Raw genomic sequence first — 22,043 nt, 5'->3', positions numbered from 1 at the left:
GACCCAGTTGCACAATTATGTCTTTTCTCTCTCATTCATTTCATTTATGCATCTCTCTAATCTTAACAAAATAACAAAATAACATCCCTCTGAACTCCAAATACCTCTCTATTTGTTGGTCCATCTCCTTTCATCCACAGCAAAATTCTTGACATTGCCAATGCCACTGGGGCAAAATTGACCTTGGCTGAAAAACCAGTAGTTAGAGGATAAGGCAATATAAAGTCAGGCACCCCATATATAACTAAATGCCCACAGAGGTTCTAAAAAGCCCACAGAGCCCCAGCCCTTTTTACTCATTCATTGCATTGTATCCTGGCAAATCCTCCTCCAAAATCCAATTTCTCAGCAGACAATAAACCTAGCTGGTCTGTATGCCTCCACCCCCTCCCTCGTCCTCAGCTCACTGCAATGTGACTTCTGGCCTCCAAGTCCTTGAAACTCCTCTCACTGCAGTGTGACTTCTGGCCCCAATTCATTGAAACTCCTCTAATCTCCCTCTTCCTAACTGCCGATTGTCAAATCCAATGGACGTTTCTTGCCTCGCTCGCTCACTTGAGTTTTCTGCGACACTACTGATCGTGACTTCTGCCTTGAAACTCTTTCTTTGGCTTCCAAAATGCCACCTGTTTTGATTTTCCCACTTCTCAGTGCATCTCCTCTATCCCTTTTTAGCGCCCTTTCTCTTTCAATCTTAGTACTTCTCAGGCCGGGGCACCTCCTCAGTCCCTTTGCTCCCCCAACTCTTTCCCTATTGGCCTCCTTTATTCCAAGGACTTGAACAATCACCGACAGGGTGGTTCCCCCTCAATGCTGCTCCCTAGCACATACCCCCAATCCTAGGCTGCAGGAGGTATTGCCTGCAGTCTCCTGGGCATTTCCTTCTGCATTTTAGTGTTAACACACATTTAGCAAGTCTATTCTTATCTTTTAGCGGTTCTTGCCTTTATCTAATTGGATGAGCTCCTTGAAGATACTGATCTTTTCTATTTTCTCTTTAAATGATCTGAACATAGCACAGAGCCTAGCACTTAGTAACGGCTGCTCCTTAATGGTCTTTTGAACTAAGGAATGAACATGCTTGTCCTTTCTTCCTAGTATTGCAGTGGATTTGCCTACTCATGTCTAAAATAGAATTCTTTTTGTTATCCCCAAATTTCCATTTCAAATCTTCTCAGTTGGAGATATCACCGTTAATTGTTCAACATTACACCATAGGATTCATCCATGATCGTCCCTGTCTTTCATCTTTAATATCAAATCCATAGACTAGCTGTTAGTCCTGATTCAACCCAGGTTCTAACTTCACTATTTGTTACTATCTCTAACAGTGCCACTTTGTCCAAGTCGCTAACATTCCTTACCTATTCCAACTGCCACAATCTCCTAATTGTTTTTTTTTTCTTCTTCTATTATCTCCTTATATTTCAAAACATTCATCAGGTTATCTCACTTCCTTCCATAAAATGCTTCGTGATTCATTACACTTGGAATATAATCTAAATTCTTTCCCAAGGCACTTGGAAAAGCGCATTACTGCATTACTTGGCTGCTTCCAATCTCTCCCACCCCAGCTCCAAACCCAAATCTGTCCCCACCTCCAAGTCCCATACACACTCCAGCAAGAATGTGTCTCATATCTCCCACACTTACTCTAGCTCATATCTTACAATAGCTGTTCCCTACAACTGGAATTCTTCTTTCAGACTCTAAGATGTCTGGCTCCTTCTCAGTCTTTAAATATCTGCTTACATGTTTCTTCCTTAGAGAGTCACCCTACAAAAACAGTTTCCCACAGTAATTCTATAATTCCCATTCTGCTTAATTTTACCCAGAGCACTTACTACTGTCTACATTTATATTTGTTAAGTTAAATCAGCTCTCTGTATGACTGTAATACAAGTTTCATGAAGACAAGGATTTTTTTCTTCTTTCCTGTCTATATCCTCATTGCACAGAAGAGCGACTTGCTCATTGTAAACTCTCAGCAAGTCTTTCTTGGGACACTGATCCCTATGTCCCAAAGCTTATCTTTATTTTATTATTATTTTTAAAGATTTATTTATTTATTTATACAAGCACGGGGTACAGTCAGAAGTGCAGGAGGGTAAGAGAATTCACCAGAGCCAGAGCGGGAACAGAACAGTCAGACTGACGAAACACATTGCTGAGGGGAGCAGTGGGACCGGCAGGAGAGGTCTGTCGCGCCTTGTGGGACCTTTGCTGGCGGCCAGGGATCAAACCGGCGTTGCAGAGGCTGTGGACAGCTTTGTAGCCCAGCGCTCAACTGCTGCACCACTGGGAAGCCCCCCCCCAAGGCTTATCTTTACTGATCAACAAAGGTCATTGGGTTTGTAAGATAATATTCTGCTAAATGAAGGCAACTTGGTTAAATGGGAATTAGCATCCACTAAAATCCACACACCTGTTAGGTATTGACAAGGACTCCTCCAATCACTAAAGTCATACACCTGCACCTGCTGGTTTTGAAGTTGAGTTCCACCTCCCTTCCCTTTCCAAGTCTTGATGTCTATTGAAATAGTCTTTAATAAGAAAAAGACTTCCTTGTCATTTTAACAAGTGTCTAGTGCGATTTCTCTTTATCACTAGACACTAAATACTTACCTACTGGGCTTATATAAATCCACCTAATGAATTTTCATTGTTCTCTACAGAATTTTCATGTATTCTATGCAGTGGGAAGGGTCAAAGACAGGGTCTTCTTGTCCCTGGGACTGAAGAATATGGTTTCTCTAGCATATAGGAGAAAGTCAGGAAGAGTAAAGGCTACATGATTTTTTTTATCACCTTTATAGCAGCCATTACTTATTCATTTTGTCACATTTATTTTCAATTGTTCTTGTAGTGACATTTTAATGAATAATACAAAAACAATGTTCAATTCAAAATGACATCCTAAACCTCCTAAACAAAGACACATTCAGTATATTAAAAAAGAGCTCCCCCTCTGCCACATCACCCATATAATTCACAGGCAGCCCACTCCTGACTGTGCTGATGCAGATTATGCGATCATACCTGCAACATCAAACTCGATTTCCAGGGTGACCTTGCTCGTGATTGAAGAGTCTCGGAGGAGCTGATTGGCTTCCTCGAAGGTGCTGTCTTCAGTTGGAATTCCATTAATAGCCATCACTCTGTCTCCAATCTGCAGTACCCCACATCTAAATTTAGAATCATATGTTAGAGGTTGTAGAGAGAGAGAGTAAATTATTTTCAACTTAAATTGCAAAATCTACCTCTGATTCTTGCCAAATAGCATTACCATTTAGTCTTGTTATTCAATGCTGTGGGCAAATACAATGCCTTGCTCTCTTGCATTTCAGGGCTACTAATGTGAGCAGGGGAAGCTTGATGTAGCCCAGAGAATTAATTAATAATTCAGCACCATGGTATTGTTATAATCTGATCTGAACCAATATGTAGTAGTGATGAATGTATATTCCCCCATGGCAGAGAAATTATTAAAGTCTGAACTTCAGATAATTTTTTATGGATTTTTTCTTTTTTAATTAATATAGCCTCCAGCCCCTGATGGACAAAAATCTGCTGGATAAAGGCATCCTTGCTGTTATTCTTCTCAAACCTGGTCAAGAACATAACATTTTATTATCAGAACAGTTTATGTCTTGCATTTCCTGCACTGAGGACTCTTCAATAATTTATTAGCTCTTCAAAGATTGCCAGAGATGCAGAGCAGAAAAAGCAGCTGGGAGAGAAACTGTCTCACCTCTCAGCAGGGCTGTCAGCTTCAATATAGGAAATCAGAGGTGGTGAAGAGAGAGTCTCTGTGGCAAACACACTTCCCTGCAGCTGGATTCCAAACCCTGTGACAGGGTCTGCTGTCAGCACCACCTCTGTGGTTTCTGTGTGAACAACCTGCCCGGCCAGGCCCACCGTGCTGGAGGCTAAAGACACTAGAGGAACAAGAAACAAGGAGAAGACTGACTTTAGGGAGAAGTACATACCAGAAATAGTAGCATTTCCTTCTTTCTTTTTTTAGGGTTTTTTTTTTTTTTTTTTTGTGGGACCCTCGCCGGTGGCCGGGGATCGAACTGGCGCTACAGAGACTGTCGGCAGCCTCGCAACCCAGCGCCTCAACCGCTGCGCCACCAGGGAGGCCCAGAAATGGTAGCATTTCTAAAACAGATCATGTCCTTGAAAAGGAGCTCACTGGCATGATGGGAGGTTATATTTGGGTCTTTTAGCAAAAAGTTTAGTCAGAGTTGAATAAGATATAGAAACTTCCTAATATTTGTAATTATTCAGTCATAGTAACAATGTGGCTCCCTCCCTATAACTACCCCCCTGTGTGGGGGACAGTTGTGGGACAGTGGGAAGGAGATGACCTTGGGCTCAGGGTACCTGGGTTCTGGCCCTGGGTCTACCACTAAGCAAGCAGCTGGTGATCTGGGTTGTCATAAGTCATTATCTCTTTGCTAGCTAGGAAAAAGAGGTCTGGTTTAATGTTTTTGTTTTCCCATGTAAAGTGATTGGCACTTATGGTTTAAACTTTTTACAAACTGACCTCTAGTTTTGAAGAAACCTCATAAGGCTTGGTCTGGAGTGGTGAGGTGCTAGTTATCTAGGTTAAATCCAGCACTGACTTGGCAAGATGGAGTCATTTAACTCTACATTCTTGCTTTCCCGCACTGTGGTCACTTCAGCCCTATTCTTTCTCAGGTTCTATTTCACTCACTTTTCTGGTGTCCATTTAACCCCCTGGCACACATCTCTACCTTGCTGCATCCCCAGCCCGAGTCAGGATAGGGCTGCTCTCCTTCTGGGTGCCTTTCCCTCAGCTCTGCCTCTCCTGGGATCCATGCACCCATAGATCTCCTGTGAGCAAGCTCGCTGCCTGCGGGGTCTTATACTATACTTTTACTCCCCCCCCCCAATATGGGTATTCTGGCCCACCTACTTCAGTTGAAACCTGATGATACCCTATGCCTCAAAATCTCTCCAACCAGAAGTCATTTTCTTTTACTCTCCCTGCAAGAGACAAGGTGAGCGAAGCACTTATAATACTCCCTGTTCCCTATATGTCAACAACTCCTACTTAAAGTTCCAATTCTATACTTCTGCTTTGCCTCATCGTCAACTCCATAGCAGTTTTCTATCTTTTCAAAATTACCTATTTCTTCACTGATTTCAGTACTTGACTCTTTACTTCTTCTACCTGTAGGGTTTTCTTGTCCTCAGCATTTTGACAATCTTCTAACACTGGCTTCATGGTTCTTCAGTTCTCAGTTGATATCTAGAATGCTACCCCACACTTCAACTTCCAGCCAGCAATGTTGGATGCCATCTTCCTTTAAAATGGGTAGAACTCCAGGATCTCAATGTCTGAATTCACCTTGATGATTCCGTATCCTTTAGCCATCTTGCCCAGTTCCTCTCTTCTCTTCTTTATGACTTTTGGACCTATTTCCTCTCGTTTAGCTCCCAATCTAGTGGTTTTCAAGCAACAATTTATTTATTTATTTTTAAAAGAGTTATTTATTAATGCATACAAGAACTGGGGTTCAGGCCAGAGGTATGGGGGTTGACAGGAGTTACCAGAGACAGAGTGGGGTAGAGAACAAGTGAATTGACTGAAGTATACTGCTGAGAGGATCAGTGGGTGAGTCAGGAGAGGTCTGCTGCACCATGAGGGTCATCTCCCTGGCCGGCTGGGGATGGTACTCGTGCTGCAGTGGCTGTGGATAGCTTCATAGTGCTGCGTCTTAAGCCCTTGCGCCACCAGGGAGGCCCTTGGTTTTCAAACAACATTTTAAGTAACAAATCTCTCCCCTCTTCATGTGAAAGCATATAAGAGATGCCTTTGTATTCCAGATAAAAACAGAGCCACTGCAGACACTGAGGAAGGAGTGGGAAACCTGAGAGCCCTTCCCCTGGGAGTAGTTTCCAAGCCATTATCTTTGCCCTTTGCCTCTAAGTGTCATCCTTTCTTCTGATCCTCCATTTAGACTGTGGTGACCATTTCAATGCTACATCTGCTCGTATAAGAGACTCTTCAACCTCATGGGACTTTCTCTGCTCCAATACTCTATACTCTTTGATAATGCCTGGCCAGCTCTCTTGCTATTTCTAAGTTGATGAAGGGTGCTAGATGAAGGCAAACTAATTCACATTATTCTCTCTGGGGCCCTAGAATCTTGTGTAATTTTTTAAAAAGATTTATTTATTTATGCATACAAGAACCAGGATAAAGGCCAGAGGTGGGGGTGGTGAGAGGATTCACCAGAGACAGAGAACAGAACAGGCAGATCCACTGAGGGGAGCAGTGGGAGAAACAGGAGATGTCTGCTGTGCCATGTGGGTTCCTCCCTGGCCACCTGGGGATCGAACTCCTGCTGCAGTGGCTGCGGATAGCTTTATAGGTTGCGTCTTTACCCTTTGCACCACCAGGGAGGCCCTCTTGTGTAATATTTTTGCACCTATTTAATCCCTCACAGGATCTGTCTCACACACTTCTACCCTTATCAGGGTCAAACTATTTGCTACAAGACTGAAAGAAGCAACCAATGGTGAGAGTTCCTGATACAACATACCTCCCAATCTCAATTTCTCTATTGTTTTCTATTCTCTCCTCCATTTCTTCTTGCTTCGGGAGGCTGTATCTTTCCTTGCACTTCAAGCAAATGCTTCCTTTTAGTATTTTTGATACTGTTCTTTTCTACTCCCTCTGTGATTTTTCTGCCTTAAAACTTCTCTCTTGCTGCTATTCCCAACTTTCTTAGTCACTCCTCTCCTCCTCTGACCTCTCTCGATTGATTGTACTAATTCTGAAAATGCTTACAATGTCCTTCACCCTTGACTGGGTATCCTGTCACTGATGACTTCCTGATTGCCAGTCAATAGCCTCATCAGCTCCAAACCCTCTGAAGCTCCACTCAACTGTTTTTTGGGGACCAGCCCTTCTTTTCTGAAATTGCTCTCAATTTGGATGGAACTTTGTCCTTAGCTTCTTATTTCTTCAGCTCCTCTTAGCTCCTTTGCCTTCTTCCGCATTCCACATATATGGTTCCCCATAGTTCTGCCTTAAACCTGTCATTTCTAGTCTCATTCTTTCCCTTATTCACTTCCAGTGCTTCTTTAATATGACCTCAACATGTATCTTCTCAAATCTTCTGTAGTTTTTTTCAGTCTCCAGTGACGAATTTCCTCACTGAATGGATATTCTCATTCCCAAGGATGCCTCATTGACTCCTCATTTCCAAAATTGAGTTAATCATCTTCTCTTCCTCATTGCCATTATTTCTATGAATAGGATCATAATGTTTATAGTCCCCCAGGCTCAGGATCTAAAAGCAGTCTTTGACTCACAACTCCCCACTGTCTCAAGTTTGGTAAACTGCTAAGTCTTTTCAGGATGACTCATGTATCTTGTATAAAACTTGATAAAACTAAAACAAAATAATCTCTAGAAATCTGATTGTAGAATTGAGGCAACTGGAGGGGAGAGTGAGGTGGGTAGAACAAAGAAGGGGGGGCCTGATACCCTATGATGATGATGATGATCTATGCCTTGGTTTTGGGTGTGGTGTGGTAACAATACATTTGAAGAGGTGTGAACCTGTACCCCAAAGCCATGCAGAGTGTTGTAAATCAGTGTTATGTCAATAAAAATTATGTAATAATAATGCAATATATTTTGTATAATATTATTTTCTCATTACTGTCAGTATCTTAATTTGGGATTTTATTTTTATTTCAATAATTCTAACATACATGCTTCTGGATACTCTTATGCCCAATATTTTCCACATATTTGAAAGATTAACCTTCTCTTCATGAAGAACCCAAAGTTATCTACTCCTCTAGAGGAGGGTCTCAACATTGCTAGTGTAGATTACTCCATGGACTTTGAATCAGTGATTCCTGCCTCTTTTGCCAATACATAAAGGTCATCTCCTTGTTTAGAATCTTTCAAGGGCTGCCTATACTTAGATTCTTTTCAATTCTAGCAGAGCACAGAAGTCCCTTTGCAAGATCATTTTCTCCTGCCCATCCAGTCTCATCTTCCTCTATGCTTCCTTCACACCACATGTGCCAGCCCTGCTTCCACTCCTCTGGGTCATCTTAGAGACTATTGTCTTCTGCCCTTTCTGCCCTTCTCCTGGGTTTTCATTGTCCCTTATCCGGCCTTACCCAGGCAGAGTTAGGTAATTATTTTCTTACATTTCCAGATTTCTAATACACAGTCCTGTTTCAGCATTTATCAGGTTTTTATTTGCCTGGCTGTCCCTCCACTTGACCCTCAGTTCTTTAAAGATGGGGATCAGATCTTTCCATCTCTGAAATCACAGTGCCTAGAATAGTCAATGAAGGCTAAATACATGAGAAATGAATCAAGTTTTGTGATATCCACATTTTCCTTTTCCAATCAACATTTCATGTAGATTCTTTTGAGTTATCATAAAGAACATGAAGATGTATGTTCTTTATGATCCAAAGTTGTCTACTGTGTAGACTATGCCAGCATCATACCTGACATGGCAGAGACAGGGTATGGAAAAGTGCACTTCTGCTTTTGAAGTACTATCATTGTTCTGTCTCAGCAGGATTTCTGTAGATAGCATTAATCTTCCCCCCTCCTTCATTCAGTGCATTCCATGCAACCCTAAGCTTTCTATGGGTGGCAGACTGAGAGCTCAAGGTCTGACATATGGACTATCAGACCACATTTTCTAGTGCCTTTGTTGATATGACCAGACTTTGTTCTCCAGGTCACACATTTTGTTACTGGTGCATAAAACCAGCAGAAAATATCATTTCCTGCCACATGGATCTGGAGATGTGTGTTTCTTACATGTTAGTCCTCATAGCAGGCAGGTATATCAAATTACAACACCTACTATTGGCAGATACTTCCATCCATCTTATAAGTGAACTATTTGGACTTCAAAGGAATTTCACTCTCTGTGAATCTTTTTGTAGGTTCATATTAAAATTTTATCCATTGAGATTTCGATTTGGTATACATTTTCAGACTACTTAATTGGCATTAAATAACCATTTTTGAATTTTAGACCAGCTGAGAAAGAATCAAGAAGAAAGGGTAAGTTTAATGGTAGTAGAAGGAACTAGATTAGGAATAAGGTAAAGACCTTCTCAAAGGAGAGACTTGCTATAATTTTTGGAACAGTTCAAAGAGATAGCATAGGAATCTCATTCTCTAGAAGGTTTTGAAAACAAGTACACTGTTGGTATCATTACATTTATAAGCTCCCGAGAGCTTATACTATTAAAATTAATAGTATATTTAATTTAGGATTAAAAATATATTAAACATTGGCTTTCTAATTTTATAACTAATCTAATAAATAAAGGATTTTATAATTAACTCCATAAGTCCTCTGACACATTGGATTCTATTCTTCGAAACAGTAAAATTTCACTTGAAATTGTATGTACTATTACTCACGCATATTAAAGTCTTGAAAATTACTACTAGATATGAAAAAGATAAATTGTAGGTTTAAAGATGTGAAGTCAGAGGGAAAAACAAGCAATTTTACTCGGAGGAGAAAAAGATGAGCTTGATCATCCTGTTTCTTTAATGTGGTCAACTAGCAAAAGAAAATAAAGATGATTTATGAATTATAACCCTGTAATTTAAAAAATTATATGATGGCCTCTCTCTCCAGGAGCAGATATTTCTGCAGGATCTGGGCTCTGGGCTGAGGGGAGTCCATTTCTCCTCACCTTGAAGATGGGAAAGACTACTGTATTGCTGGGCTGTGTTTGAAGGTGATGTGACATGCTAACTGGTGTGTGCCCCTGCTGTGCTCAGGACCTGTCTCTGCTCTGCCCTGTTCCCATCCACATATGGAGGGTCCTGGACACAACCCTGGGATATTTGGGAAATGACTCCCTGCTTCTGTCAATTCTTGCCTTTCCTGGTGTAAGTAAAGGGAAGGAGCCAGACAGCTGGTTACCTCCTAAAGTTTAAAAAGCTGTCAAATGTTTCTTAATGTAAAAGGCCATGAGGATTATTGTTAGATATGAAAAGTATGTTAAAAGTACAAAGAGCAATAGCCTCAAAGTTTTATTAACATACCAAGTTTGTCATCATTTGAGCCTGTCATTTAAGGCCTGTGCTAAAGGGCTCCAAATTTGAACCCTGCTGTGGGCCACACATTGTACACCCTTGTGATCCAGTTCTGCTCCCTTCTCCACACTGGGGTGGGGAGGGGGCTCCCCTTATATCTCTTGCAAGACCTTCCTGCGTAGTCACATACAACGCTCACCATTAGCTGCCTTGGTCTTCCTGTCCTTTTTCAGATGTAGGTGGAAGGGACAAACATCGTTAGGCTTTCTTATTCTCTTCCTTTCAGCTCTTTTTAGTGTTGCCTTCCCTAGTAGTAAGTGGTGTTGACAAAAGAGGCAACAAGCATCCTGGAAATGTGCTCTATCATCTAGTGTCCGCCGCAGTTCAGGCGGGCTGGGCCCAGGCAGCATGGATGCTGGCTTCCAGGAGGCGGGAACAGAAAGCAGGGGGAGCTAGTCAGAGGCACAGCTCTGTCTCATCGCCATCACAGGGGAGGATGGGGTGATGGTAGGGAACTGGGCTCCGCAGCAGAACAAGGAGCAGCCTGACTCTGGACTAAAGGTCATCAGGATTCCAGAAGAGATGACCGAGAGGGTTTCCTCTGTGACATGGCTCTGCGAGCCCCCGTGTCTTTGTGACACTTCTCAAGCTCAGCGCTGGGAGACTCATTCTCTCTATAGCACATGGTCCTCGCCTGCTTTTATCCTGTAACACATGCTACAGACTTCCTGCTTTTTACCCCCTTTGGTCAATGATGCTGAATGCTTTAATACCTATGTGGGAAGATTTCATTCTTTTCTAGTCCATGTCCTTTCTTTCTAAACATATGTTAGATTTTTTTTCTGTTTTGTGGGCTTTGGAATCAACTCAGCACCAATACAGCAAAGAGACTTTTTATTATATTTGTGACGTTGCCATGATTCACCATCCATATAAATGGCCTGGTTGCTATGGAAACATAAGTATTAGAAAGAGGGCAGCAAATCGTGGCACAGAATAAAGACATAAATAAAGTGGTGGAAATAAACCACTTTATTTGGTGGGCATAGTGCGACTGGCAATAAAACTTAGTATCGGTTATTTGGGAAATACCTTTACATCTAATGTGACCACACAAAGTTTAAGCCAAGCCAATTTAAAAAAAAAAAAGAGTAAAGACTAAATCCTGAATTTGTAGTCTGATTTGGAAAACTATTATTACTTGTTTCAGTGATTTTAAAATGGGACTAAAAGTTCATAGCTTTTTGAACCTAAGTATTTGGTTAAAACATAAAACATGGTTTTCTGTAAATATTCTGGTAGACAGACAATCAGTGGTGCTTGATGGCTAAAATCCACAACAAACACAAACAGCGAGAAATTTCTTCTACCAGGTTTCTGTTTTTGTCTCTATTATGCTGGGCAATACTGTGCTGATTCAATGGAGAATCTGAATTGGTTATGAGTGTCAGGGACAGTGTGGCCTCCCCTCTGTGCCCTCCGACAAACTCCAAGACGTGTAAAAATCAACCTAGATGGCCACACGTACTACCAGTCATTTGTGTTCACTAGTGTCCTTAATCAACACAGCAAGTCTCACCTAACACAAACAAATATTTAACCATTGAAGCAGAAGTACAATGCAAACATTAATGAATTTGTCTTAATTGCTCTTTCCTGCTGAGAGTTGTTAGGCTGCTTCTGTCAGTGATGAATTTGCACGTGGAGTCATTATGTGTAAAAAATTCCATCTATAAACATCAACCACAAACCCTAAAGTCATTATATGGGAGGCTGAAGACTCATGTATTATACCAAAGTGTAACATTATGGAAACTACCTAAATTTGAGAGCGAAGTCAACAGATTTTCACATAAGCCATACAGATTCAGAAATAATAGCACACACTTAAACAGCTCAAAATAGCTAACAAAAGAGTTTAATATATATTAAGATATTGTTCCTGTGTGTATATCTGTATATTTATGTGTATTTGTGTGTGTATATATCTCAGAGTACTTTATTAGGTTTTATATATATATATATATTATATATATATATTCTTAACATAGTCTAGAGTGTGATTCTTGTCCTGCATATTCCTTTAAGTGGTGAGAATATATTTATTTTCTCATATAATCTTTACAACTACCCAAAGAAGTAAGTGTTATAATTATCCCCGCTTTGTAGCTAACGATGCCAAAGTATCAGGAGTTTAAGAAACTTGCTCCAGGTCTGCAGCTGGAAAGCAATGGCACTAGGATGAGAACCCAGGCAGCTGCTTGGAGAGTCTGTGCTCAGACCGATCTCCTGTATCAAATTAAATTAGCTTCTTGAGTGTGGTAACATACAACTGAAGAGGGGGTAAAACTGTACTTCTGAATCATAGTGTTGTAAACCAACATTACCTCAGTAGAAAACAATAGCAACTAGTTTCTTCCAAGAATAAATGATTTACTCTATAGTGAGATTAAAAAAAAAAAGCATCAATCTAGAAGTTCCTAGTTCTCATTTGACTAAATTCAACCTTTTATTTTCGTAAGCTCAAATGTACTGTCATATTCATATACCATAGATAACAAATCTCCTTATTTTTAAGGGACATGTAAACCCAAATAAATAAAGCAGAGCAGCAGGCCTATTTTTGCAGTGGTTTTCTTGGTAAGAGAGCCTTTAGTTCCTATAATATGAAGAGACAATTTCCCAGTGTGGGTGGGGGTTGGTTTCCCACACGATGGTGGCATTGGTAGACATGGTGATGGATCCACCTGTGAAGATGCATTTCTGGCAAAGTGAAAAGTATATAGGTCCATCCTCCCATTCTCACAGGAACATTCTTCACTACCAGCCTTCAAGTATCTGGGTTTGGTTTATTTAGGAATCACACTCATTACCACCAAGTGGGACCTCCAAGATGAGAAACACTTAAACCTCTATAGACTATGATTAGATCTGGTTGGAAACAGAGTCATTCTTTTCCTTCATAACATGTAGTCATGATGACAGATTATGATCTCTACCAGAAACAAGAAATTTAGGAGTGAATGATTTGTATTTTCTCCCTTTTTCTATATACATAAAGCCAGCTATCTAAGAGTAAGAAGCTAATTACATCTCTTCATGTATACTGGTGCTTTGCTGTCCCCAAAGATCGTATTTTCAGAATATAGAATTCATATTTTCAGAATAAATAGCGATAAACAAGCATCCTTACAATCTTCCTAATCTTCCACTGTTGGAGCGGTTGGTTATTTCATCAGCTCAAAAGAGGAAGAAAAAAATTCAAATACGAAGTGTAGGCAAAGACAGTATGAACAAATTCAGTCTGAAACTATATGTGCTGCAATCATTATCATATAGACAATGGATATCATAGCAGGTTTTGGTAGAGCTGTGAGCTACTTAGGATGTACCTGGTCACTGTAAACTACTCTTTCTATAGGGTTTGGTTTGTCAAAACCTCTAACTGGCCCACATGTTTTCTCCAGGCAAAACAGACCAGCTAATGTTCCACTTACGTGAGCTTTTGAAGTCTTTCTTTTTCAGTCTCCTCCTCATCATGGTTCCACGTGGGCTAGTGGAGTAGAGACTTCGAGGTAAAGTCCCCATGTTCAGGGAACTCAGGCTGTATGCACTCATGGAGGTAGGAGAGAAGGATGAAGACACCAAAGCTGCTGTAAGAGAGTGAAGACTTGGCACAGAGCATTCTCAGGCGGGACGTGAGCCTGCCACCATTGCCAACCAGCAACAACACAAAAGACACATATCACGCAGAGCAAGGGCTAGTGTACACCCAGCCATAGACACCAAGTCTCAGAAGCTGCCGAGACTGAGAATCTGAGTCACAAGAGCCTGGAACTGCCGAGGCTAGCACGATCCTCATAAGCACAGTGAACACAGAGAGGCTCTCTGAAGGTGGCTTTTGGCAACAAGCAAGCAAACATTAAACAAGTTTCTCCATCAATAACAATTCAATGTACCAGATACAGTCTCATTTTCATAGCTATTTTCTGACATGAATTTTAGCAGTGATTTCACATACACAAAGACGATCTGAGAATACTGTACGATATTCTGAATTGTTATTTCCTGACCACATATAAAACATTGTGAACACTTACATCCTTTCCTAACAACAAATGCTCTCTGATGGAAAAGCAAGACTTAGGAGATGTCAAAATGATAAACTACTACCACAAAAAAAAAAAAAAAAAGCACACAATACCAATGAAGCCAAATATGGTATGAGTTAGATGAGGAAGGAGTGAGAAATATTTTAAATAAGAGACCAGGAGGAGAAAGCCTGGAACATTACGAGGGCTGTTTGGAGGAGGCGCTTTCGGGACTGGCAGGGCTGGCACTCTGCAGTGATCTGGGTGGTACGTGTTAAAGTGATGGTAGGTGTGAAGGCTGCAGTGGTTGCTGGCCCAGGAATCCCAGGTAGGTTGCCTGTCGCTCCTCTGAATTTTCACTGCCCATATGAAGTGATGATGAGAAATAAGAAAAACAAACAGAGAACCAAAAAAAAAAAAAAAAAAAAAAGAGGAAAAAGTAACTGAATTGCACAAATTAAAAGTGAAACAGAAATGAAAGCTGCTGGTAAAGAAAAAGAAATCTACTGGCTTTGCCCTTTTCTCAGTGGTCAGCAAAACAGATGATTAACATTAGGGATGGAAAGTTTTCATCTTCCCAAGAATAATGCATGTTCTTCCCCAGTCATTTTTTTTCTCCTTTTAAAATGACTAGTGAATCAATTTCTAATCTCCCCTGAGCTTCACAGCTGAGATTAAAAACATTTTTTTAACTTAAAAGTCAACCTCATAAAGATCTATGGCACACAATTAGTAATTAAAGATTTGCAAATCTTGGCCAGTTAGAAGCACTTGTTTTGAGAAAAAGGAAAGAAAGAACAATAAATCACGGTGGCTTACGATTCAAATGGTTACCTAGTCACACATCACAATTTACTGCTGTGACATTTTCATTACACCTCGATTTATCACTTGGACTTGACTTCCTCAATAATAAGCTTCTCTAATTATCTACCAATATCAAAATCCTATCTGTATCCTAATAAGAAAATGATAAAAATATCACTATTTTATACTTTTGGGGGTATTTTTGAAAAAATGCATTTACATTTGAAAGAAATATTTAATTCTCAAAACATTTTTACTTGTTTTTACATCTTCTTTAGAGGCTACAACATTTTAATATTTTATTTCAAGTTTTTGGTGTGCCCTTTATTTAAAAATAGATACAGATCATGTTTCTATTCTATTTTCAATATTGCTCATCTTTTATTCATTTATATTTTAAAAATGATATTGAAACTATAGTTTGCATCAGAAAACATATCCACAGCAAATTGGTGTGGGAATGAAGCTCTGTCTTTTTTGATATTTGTACTATGTACATATCTTTCATAAATTAAAACACTGGAAAAATCAAAAGTTTCATGATGTGGAATTTCAATATTGTTTAGATTTGATTTTCTATCTAGTGTTCTGAAGTATGTTACTATGTTTGGTAAAGAATTTGCATTTAACAATTTTCTTTTTTTTTTTAAAGATTTATTTATTTATACAAGCACTGGGTACAGTCAGAAGCACGGGAGGGTGAGAGAATTCACCAGAGCCAGAGCGGAGAACAGAACAGGCAGACTGACGAAATACACTGCTGAGGGGAGCAGCCGGCAGCAGGAGAGGTCTGCGCGCCTAACAATTTTCAAGGGTTAAAAATAACCCATGAATTTATCTCTTTCTACTATTGTGATCACAATGTGAGATGCCTTATATGTGAATTGTTTAAGGTATTTATTCATGTAGGACGGTCAAATACTCTGTTCAAAGGGGGTCATTTAGATAAGAGCTGAAGTTATATGTGATTCAGCTTCACTGGCCACTTCACATTCTTTCTGGAATAAGAGAGTTTGTGGAACAAAGCACTAGCACGGGCAGTTCACTGCCAGATGGGCTCTGGTTGTTCTTTATAAGACACTGGCGATTTACTTGGTCTTTCTAAGCCTCCGTTTCCTCATATGTCAAATGGAGATCATGATGGCATTTACCACCTATGATGACTGTTAGAATTATGCACAAAAGGTGCTTAGCAGGGTGCTGGCACACAGAATACAAACAATGGAGCTACTATTAATAATTCTGAGTCTGCCTATTTTCTAGCTACTTGTCTACAAATAATCTTTTAAAGGAAATAGATGTATCTCTAAAGAAGTTTCACTCATTGGACACTTTTAGAGAATATTGTAGAACTCTGCTGAATACTTAGATAACAACCACCATAACTTTGTAACCTGAAAACATCTGGGCCTTTTCCCTTTCCCTCACTGCTGCTTCTCGTCTGGGCTCCATCTCTGTATCTAAAATTGTAGATTCAAGCCACCATCTCCTTCACCTAGATCACTGACCACTTTTAGACTTGGCTCATTGATTCATGTCTGGCCTATACACCTTGCAGTGTCAACAACACAGTTAGGAGAACCTTTTAAGTATTTAAGTTAGATCATGTCACACATATTTAAGCTACTTCAATTAGGTGCAATTACAAAGAGAATCCAGTGTGACCCCTCTAATTATCTCTCCAATGGCTCTCCCCATCACTGACTGTTGTGGCCATATTGCTTTTATGTCTGTTCTTAGAACAAGAAAGCCTGCTTTCTGCCTCAGGGCATTTGCACATGCTATTCTTCCTGCTTCTAATATTTTTCTTGCATATCTGGTTCTTTCCCTTTATTCACATCTCAGATCAGGTACCACCTCCTCAGAAAGGTTGTTCTGGCTTTCCTGGCTTCCCTATCCCATTACTGTTTTATATTCTTCATGGCATTATTACTTTCTGAAATGGCTTTACTTAATGTATTTCTAACATATGCCTCTTTATACTAGACTGTAAATTCCATAAGAATAGGAATTTATGCTGTCTTGTTCCCTAGATGCATTATAGCAAAAAGAACAATGCCTAGTACATACCTGATGAACACAATAAAATCCCCAAAACAAATAAATGCATAAATGAATAGGAACATCAGCCAGTGTGCCCATGTCCACATGGCAGTAGCATTTTCATGATAAAAATTGTTGCAGAAAAGTCCCTAGAGAGTTATCCCTCACTATTCCCATTCTACTTAGCAGTGTGCAAGAAGACTTTTTAGCAAGATGCATTCATTACTGGATCTGGCTAATTTACAACTACTCTTTGTACTCTTTACAGAGTATTGTCAGAGTTTCAAAGAAGTGTAGTGAGTGGACTTCAGAATTCTACACTCACATTTTGAACCAGTTCTTTATGGAGTGCTTTGCAAATTACTGGGCATTTTTAAGGATTGCAAGCCCAATAAATAAATCTATAAGGAAGACATTATTAGCCCTTATTATGTGCCCTGCACTATACCAACTATTATAGGCAGCTTCAATGTGGTCATAATATTTACCTTGACTTTGAATTATTATTGGGAACTGAAATCTCCATACATATGAAATAATTAAGACACGGAAATGATATAAGAATGAACAAAAGTGAATTGCATATATTTTGGATAATGAATAGAAAAGATGTCCAACAAATAATGTTACCCAGCAAAGCCAGCTACTGCCTATTTTGGATGTATACTCCAAATCTATTGCTTTATGGTAGTATACATGACACTCATGCAGTGGGTTTATAAAAAAACCCTGACATCTGATAGCCCTGCCCTCCAATCATTCTTTTCAGAGTTTTGGTCTTTTTTCATGCATTAGATCAGTACTTCAGGAGTTTAAAAAAATAAGATGTTACCTTTTTTTGGCATACTATGCCAAAACTTTGCAAAGTTTCTCCCATTCAATGGCCCCACTTTTTAGTGAGCACCCAATGTATACTAGGCATTGTGCTATGTGCTTTTTCCTGGATTATCTCAGATTATGATCACAATAAGCCAATGAAAAAGGTATTATGATAACACCCATTTTACAGATGAAGAAACTGAGGCATAGAAAAGTTGGGTAATTTGCTTAAGTGGTGGAGCCAGAATTAAAGCTCTGGAACCTGACTCTGGAGTCCCTGCCTTCTGTCACCATCTATGGGCACCTCTTCCTGCACTTGCTCCAGGTAACTTGAAATATAAATATATTTACATATAAATCATACATTTATATTGAAATCATACTACAGGTGTATACTATATATAGCATGCAAGTTTATACTTATAGTCATATTTATATGAGTAAATTTTTAATGTATTCATATGAGTAAATTTCCTGTGGGAAATAGTATGATAGAATCAAAACTGCAAGCTAGAATTACTTAAATTACTAGACCCTCACCTACCAAAATTATGTGAATTCATACTATATAATAGGTTATAAAATATAAAATGTAAACAGAGAGTTAAAATAAAACACTCTTCGCATCAGTCCATAGAGACATCACTGGTGAAGTCTCAGAGGGATCTGATCTGATGTGGAGTGTACTTGTTCTGTCTAGTCGCACCCTTTTCCCCACCCAGTTGCCTACGGTCTTGGCAACAGCTGCTTTGGTGGTTTCTCCTGGAACTCAAAAGTTAGGGTCTTGGTGGTACTGAAATGTACTCAACCTCGTGACTCAGCTTAGATTTTCTTTTCCATTTTCAATTTCCTTCAATCATGATTATGTCTCTCAAAGACCCTCAGTGGGAACAATTGCTAACCTCATTAAAAACACATTCTTGTTGGCTTTTTCAAAGCTGCTACTTAACAGCAAAAGGCATGGCTAATTTCTTATTCCTAGATGATATGCACATTTCTCCATTTCCCTGAGAACACCATGGTGGATGTTTTGCTGCTATGCAAAACTCGGGAAGTGTATCTCCACCTAGCCCTGAGATATAAGGCAAGCTTTTCAGGCATCAGAGTTCTTAAAAAAATAACCACATCTTTCTTGTGGAAAAAGAGTATGATAGGGTCAAAAGTGCAAGCTAGCATTACTTAAATTACTAGATCTTCACCCATCAAAAAGATCACACATTGGTCTTTCCACAGTCAAGAAAAAGAGTTTGCTTTTGGTCCCCACATGTTTAGTATATAAATCCATCTTGATTGTGTTGGCAGGTGAAAGTATTTAATATTTCACAAATTGGAAACTATTTGAACTATGTATTATCTGTGCACAGGACAAATAAAAGGGGGTGGAATGAGGTTGCTAGAGACAGTGACATTTTTAAGGGGACTATTACCTATTTCTGACTCACTGCACTAGAATTTTCCAAGAAAAATCACTCTGAAAAAGCATATATGGTATGTATTCTTATACCTACTGTGCCCTGAATTCAATGAAGACTTCAGATTAATTTAGAAGAAACTTGGAATTTTAGACATCTCTGTTCCCAGGGAGAGTGTGGGGATGACACACGGGCCTCCTGACAGGACCCGCGTGTGCCCAGGGACCTCACCTTCCTGTAGCTCCTTATCATTTCCATTCAAATGAGGCTGGATTTCTTTTCATAACCTGCCTATGCTGCACCATTTTTCTACTCCAACGTGTAAAATTAAAATCTGATAAAAGGTAATGCTGTACTAGAGATTCTCATTAGCTCCAGGGCTGTCTAAGCTCCATTTAATTAAAAAGGTTGCATCCAGCTGACTCATTCAGTATGAAAATTATCTGGTCCCTCTTGTTTTTTTTCAAACTGTGGAAAAGCGCAATGTGTTTGAGGTGAGTGATGCATGATGCCAATGACCGCCTTATAAGCAAAATTTCGATTCTAGAGAAAATTGTTCTCTTTGTAAACATACGGAAATGTGCTTTTTCCTTTTGGGGCCCCCCTGGCAGTACTAGTGAGGTTTCAAGGAAGTGAATTCAAGGAATAGAAAAGGAGGGCACTTGGTTTAAGGAAGAATAGGGAGGTGAAGTTGGAACCAAATGTTCTCTGGAGAGCCCTTTTTTCAGTTGATTTTGGGCTCCAAGTTCATTTTCTCTTACTAGGTTTCATTTCAAGCGCATCTGTGAGCTTCAACACAGTAAAGCACAAATCCCCTAGTCAACACTTGTTATTGCATAAATGCAGCAAAATATTCTGATTCTCCTACAGAAGATTTTTGATCAGAATGGTAAAAATAAATCCCTACTCTGGCGAACAAACTACAGAGAATGCTAACCTTTCATACAACCACTTTTCTCCTAAAACATTTGAAGCATCTGCTATTAATCCTCACCTTATAAGTATATATTTTAAAAGCAGGGGTTTTATTATTTGCCTTCATCCAAGTAGTACTCACTTCAAATAGAGTAGAAATTCAATAGGAATAATAGGAAGTCAAATTATTCCCCTTCTCTTCCACACTGAATTTACACTAAAGGCTTGAAAAAAAATCAAATAGCTAAAATTCTCTGAAACATTCTTATTATTTCTTTCCTTTATTTGGGAGTCTTACATATATTGCCTATGGCTTATAAAAGGGTATTTGGAAGATGAAGCAGAGTAAACAAAGATAACCTGCTGTTTTGAAAAGAAATGATAAAGGCAAATTAAATTCTGCTTTCTAACTCAGCTGGAGGAAGCAGTCACTGCAAGGAGAAGATAAAGAGATTTGTCCAGAAAGAAGCTCTCACCATGGTCAGGTCCCTTTAGAGCCAGGCGGGTCTGATGATGGGGAAGAATCTCGAGCTTGACCTGGTCAGTGGTGTTGGCCAGGAACTGGGTGGCCTCGGCCAGTGTGCAGTACTCCATGCTGGTCCCATCGATGGACAAGATGTGGTCGCCCACGTGCAGTGCGCCACATCTGCAGGAAGGAGAAACACTAAATGCAGGAAGTGCCTTCCTCTTTAGAAAATGACACTCATGACCTTCATTGTTAAAAATTCACACACTTTTCATTTACTTAAAAAAAAAATTGAGTGTTACAGGAATCATCATCGTTATGTGTTAAGTACCGTGGCTATGAACAGGGATGTCAAACCTTGTAGAAAACACAGAAAGAATTCAAGGAAATGTTTTGCTCTTGTCCTTCTAAGAAAAGATTATCTTCAGGTGGTGGTGCAGAAAGTTGAGGGGAAATAAGCAGGTGGGGAGGGATGACAGGAAAATCTTTCTCCTCGACTTTTTTCTGTGATTTTTTTTTTTATCTTTTCTGTGATTTTTTTTACCTCCTAGAGTTTTATGTCTAAATATGGTTTGGTAAATATTCAGAATGTCAAGATGTGTTTCAAAGAAGTAGAATAGGGTTATTTACAACTATTTTATGTGCGAATGAGAATAACTTGGGGGAGATTTAGCTAATGCTTTCTCAGAATCTTCTCACATAACTCCCACATCACTAGTTCTTAATTTATTGTATTCTATTTTGTTATTCTGGAGTTAAACATTTATTAGTACAAAAAGCTCTGGATGATGATGGCAATTATGCAGGAGTCAAACTAGCACTAAAATAAGGCCTGCAGGGTGAGTGAGGAGAGAGTTGGGGTAGGGGGGGCGAGCTGCTACATCTGGCTGAACTCAAGAGACTGGCTACTTGATGAGTTAAGAAAAGCAAACACAGCAGTCAGTATCCCCACGTACCAGTCAAGTGGACAGCTCCTTAAACTGGTTACCCCCTGTGGAATGGGAACAAAACAGAGGGAGAAAATTAAAGCATCCTGCACCATTGAACTGGAGAGTACCCCTGGATCAATGGCAACACTGAGGAAGCACTGAGGGGGGGGTAAGAGCACAGTGGAGCTGTAGACTGGCCACGAGCTGGGCGGCTGCAGGTCACTGCATCAGTGGAGATGCACCACACAGGCCAAGGGCACATGGAGAAGAGTGCTGGCTACATGCAGGGGTCACTAGCCACCCGCTTATATCTTGAAATTTCCTAAGTGAGAATGGTCTACTTCTCAAGAGCGAAGCATTTCAAGTAACTCTTTCCATTTAAAAACTTAACTCCACGTGAATGCACCTCAAGTGATTCAGTTATAGGAAGTGGGGGTTTTCTAGCCAGGAGCTGTAAGATTATGCGGTGGGTGACTCTACCCA

The 22,043-nt window shown here is 39.8% G+C and overlaps 1 protein-coding gene across 16 annotated transcripts in view; it reads right to left on the bottom strand.

Moving 5' to 3' along the window:
* GRIP1 (glutamate receptor interacting protein 1) overlaps positions 1-22,043 on the bottom strand; it is a gene marked incomplete at both ends in the record, with an annotated part of 674,847 nt that overhangs the window by 76,595 nt on the left and 576,209 nt on the right. For 8 of the 16 annotated variants that reach the window (XM_084256515.1, XM_084256502.1, XM_084256505.1 and 5 more), the window contains 4 exons: positions 3,040-3,185; positions 3,752-3,938; positions 13,576-13,731; positions 20,642-20,811. In XM_084256515.1, coding sequence (XP_084112641.1) covers positions 3,040-3,185; positions 3,752-3,938; positions 13,576-13,731; positions 20,642-20,811 — 659 coding nt within the window. Of the gene's footprint in view, positions 1-3,039; positions 3,186-3,751; positions 4,197-13,575; positions 13,732-14,372; positions 14,529-20,641; positions 20,812-22,043 lie in introns of those variants that run through there. The other 8 variants (XM_084256509.1, XM_084256500.1, XM_084256508.1 and 5 more) reach the window with 3 other exon arrangements.

Source organism: Talpa europaea (assembly GCF_964194135.1).
Source record: "Talpa europaea genome assembly, chromosome: 15".
Lineage (NCBI taxonomy): Eukaryota > Metazoa > Chordata > Mammalia > Eulipotyphla > Talpidae > Talpa > Talpa europaea.
This window is presented reverse-complemented; position numbering and strand designations above follow the sequence as displayed.